Source organism: Haematobia irritans, chromosome 5 (assembly GCF_050003625.1).
Source record: "Haematobia irritans isolate KBUSLIRL chromosome 5, ASM5000362v1, whole genome shotgun sequence".
Classification (NCBI taxonomy): Eukaryota; Metazoa; Arthropoda; class Insecta; order Diptera; family Muscidae; genus Haematobia; species Haematobia irritans.
In genome coordinates, this window is record NC_134401.1 from 18,779,817 (window position 1) to 18,783,893 (window position 4,077).

The 4,077-nt window shown below is 34.0% G+C and overlaps 1 protein-coding gene across 1 annotated transcript in view; it reads right to left on the reverse strand.

Moving 5' to 3' along the window:
• Positions 1-3,621, reverse strand: part of LOC142239539 (uncharacterized) — a 32,657-nt gene extending 29,036 nt beyond the window's left edge. Inside the window, exon 1 of the mRNA XM_075311325.1 lies at positions 3,436-3,621. Coding sequence (XP_075167440.1) covers positions 3,436-3,589 — 154 coding nt within the window. The 5' untranslated portion in view covers positions 3,590-3,621. The remainder of the gene's footprint in view (positions 1-3,435) is intronic.
• Positions 3,622-4,077: the final 456 nt, after the last annotated feature.

Consider the following 4,077-nt stretch of genomic DNA (forward strand, 5'->3'; position numbering starts at 1 on the left):
GACCTATTCTAAAACTGAAAAAATTTAAATTTTAGTGGCGACAGTGTGACTACCAACAGCTAATTGAATAGGTTAGCATGGACCTACACGCTGCCAATTTTGCCGATTTATCGGTATTTTGACGATTTTTGACTCAAAAAATAGCAGTTTCCGATTTTTGCCTCGAAAATGACGATATTTACTCCGTTCAAAAATTTGGGAAAATCGAGCGCATTCGAAACCTGAACCGATTTTGATTAAATGTTGCTTACTTTGAGGGTTCCTAATAACCTTGCATTAAATTTGAAGACGACCGTTTAGTAAATAGGCTCAACACGACCCCATTGGTTGAAATCGGGCGATACATTTATGTATATGGGGGCTTATCTAAATTTGATCCGATTTTTCTACAAATTTAATAGCACTCGACTGAAGTAAGTTTCATCAAAAGAATTGGACCGGAATCCTGCGAAGAATACATAGGCAGACCGACCGATGAACGGTCGACGAATAGATCGATTCAGAAGATGATTCTGAGTCGATCAGTATGTTTTATGGAGTCTAAAATCAATATTTCTGGTAGGCACATTTTTGTTCGGATCAAAGTTATTATACCCTAACTACTATGTGGGTAGGGATATAAAATCTGGATGCATTTATTGTTTTTAATGTTTAGAAGCTGGAATTTAGAATATGCAAATAGTTACTGGATGGCGTTCGCGTACTTTTCGGCTATGCTTACTCAGAATGAGTAACCAAAACATATGTTTTATTTTAATATTATTTAAATTCCCGATTTTTTGTCGATTTTTAAAATACATGTGCCGATTATGACGATTTTTTTTCGGGAAAAAGTGACGATTTTTCTTAAAATTTTATTGGCAGCCCTACCTACACGTGTTTTAAAAATTATGTATACCGTTATAAATGAGTTTTCCCATTGACTACCACATTCGAATGTATTGAACTCAATATGATTTGAGTTTTTAATTGCCAATACATTTGTTTGTCATTATATGTCAAAAAACTGTTAATAAAATTTAACATAATCCCACGACCATTACGAATTGTTAATAAGATACGATCTCTACTTTTCACGTGCTGTTGATGTTCAAACTTGTTTAATATAGTCCACACTAATATAGTATGTAATTTTAACTCTCTGTGGCATTCTGGTGCTTCTCCCATATAACACCCAACATATCTCATATAAATGGAAGAGAGAGAGAGCAGAGAACCAACTATTACTTCAATTCGTTACAATCTGTTTGAGTGGCCATATAGTGACTGACTGATTAAATAGATAAGCATGGGCCTACAAGTGTTTAAATAATTTATGTACACCGTTATAAATGAGTATTCTCATTGACAACCACACACGAATGTATTGAATTCAAATGTGATTTGAATTTTTAAATGATGCTCGACCTACCTTAACGTATTGCTATAAATTGAAATGATTGACTATTTCTATTTAGCATTGTTAATTCTATTAACATTTCATTTATCATTATTAATGAGCTTGGTTAGTTGAAAAAAAAAAAAACAATAGATAGATTTGTTCTAATACACAAACAAGCTAGATTTGATGGAAAATAAGGTCAACCACATGTGTTACGGGGATCATTCAATTTGTGTTGGAGCTGTTGATCTACTATAGAGATCTGTTATTAGAGAATATTTTTTTTTTGTTATAATTGAAAATTTGGATATAGTATTAAACTAATTATAGAACTATGGCGCTATGAATATGGTCGCCATGAAAATTAACCCCAACCCCTAAATGCTTACTTACCCTTAAAAATTATATGGAAATCCAACACAGCAATTTTCTATGTTTTTTGGGGAGCAACTTTATTTTATTTTCGGGCCCCTTTGCATTATTTAAATAAACACCAATATTTCAAATTGAACCCCAATTTCCTTTCCGCCTGTTGAAAAAACGCTAACTTCCGAACGAAACAAACTATCGACTTGAAACTTGGCACAAGTAGTTATTATTGATGTAGGTCGGATGGTATTGCAAATGGGCCATATCTGTCCACTTTTACGTATAGCCCCCATATAAACGGACTCCCAGATTTGGCTTACGGAGCCTCTAAGAGAAGCAAATTTTATTCGATCCGGCTGAAATTTGGTACATGGTTCTAGTATATGGTCTTTAACAACTGTGAAAAAATTGGTCCACATCGGTCCATAATTATATATAGCCCCCATATAAACCGACCGCCAGATTTGGCTCGTAGGGAAGCAAATTTCATCCGACCCGGTTGAAATTTAGTACGTGGTGTAAGTTTATGACCTATAACACCCATGTAAAAACTGGTCCATATCGTCCCCCATATAAACCGATCCTCATATTTGACCTACGGAGCCTATTGGAGAAGCAAAACTCATCATATCCGGTTGAAATTTGGAACGTGGTATTAGTATATGGTCTGCAACAATCCTGCAAAAATTGGTCCATATCGGTCCATAATTATATATGTTATAGCCTCCATATAAACCGATCCCCAGATTTGACCTCCGAAGCCTCTTGGAGGAGCAAACTTCATCGGATCTGGTTGAAATTTGGAACGTGGTGTTTATATATGGTATCTAACAACCACGCAGAAATTTATCCATATTGGTCTATAATTATATATAGCCCCCATATAAACCGATCCCCAGATTTGACCTCCGGAGCCTCTTGGAGGAGCAAACTTCATCGGATCTGGTTGAAATTTGGCACGTGGTGTTAGTATATGGTCTCTAACAACCACGCAGAAATTTATCCATATTGGTCTATAATTATATATAGCCCCCATATAAACCGATCCCCAGATTTGACCTCCGGAGCCTCTTGAAGAAGCAACTTTCATCCAATCCGGTTGAAATTTGGCACGTGGATTTAGTATACAGTCTCTAACAACCTTGCAAAAATTGGTTCATATCGGTACATAATTATATATAGTCCCCATATAAACCAATCACCAGATTTGACCTCCAGAGCCTCTTGGAAGAGCAAATTGGTACGTGGTCTAAGTATTTAGTCTTTGGTACTTTGGTACCGGCGAGCTTTTGCACCTTTTTTTGATTTTTGGGTTGTTCTTCGTACAAAACTGTTAGTATCGCTGTAACGAGCAATGTTACATTAAACAAACGTTGTATTCACATTTAAATGCCGTTGGGATCTAACTTTAGGCACTTGTTGGTTTCAAGCCAAATGTAAAGCATTCACTTATCAAGTTTGGATTCCATGACGAATAATTTTACTTCTGAAGGCAATAGATCAACATGAACACGAACTATCACCGGAATAAATTTATCAGCTGTAATTAATTTAGATAAATTCATTTAATGATATTTAGAAAAATTGGTCAACCAACATTTTTTGATTTTGGGTACTACTACTACTTTTTATTTTTATGATAGATTGAATTATGAATTATATCGAAATTTAAATTTTTCTATTACCATGAGGTGTTTTTCCCACTTGATGGACATTTCCTACGACAGGTAATGCTTTGAGACCAGCTGTATGAATAATTTTTTTACTTTTCTTTGAACAACGATATTCATTTAACATTAACCACAATATGGGTAATAAAATCAGTAGAATCACTAACATAGCAATTGTTTCACACAACACCTGATAAAGTCGGAACGAAAGACCTTTAACAACTAAAATCAAACAAAAATGTTTTTAACAAATATACCTCAATATTTCAAAGTATGTTGGGTGTAAACGAAATGCAAAAGAGTCTAACTAACAAAATTATAAAAAAATGCAATTTAACCATTTCACTATCGAAATAAATCTAATGATAAAAATTTGAATTTTTCTTTTCATTAATTTATTTTTTTAAGTTCATGTCTATTCTATTTAATTCAAACCTAATCATTTTAATTCAATTCCATTTAATTCCATTTTCGTTTCAATTCTATTCCACTCTATTGATTTCGAATATATTCCCATCAATTTAGACCAAACGTGACTTTTGGAGCCTTGACTTGATCGATGCAGCAGGTAGGTCTGGATATTTCGATATTTAAATTAGTACTCCAATTTTTTTAGTAAAATGTCCAAGGTTATAATTTCAACACGACACAGTGGTG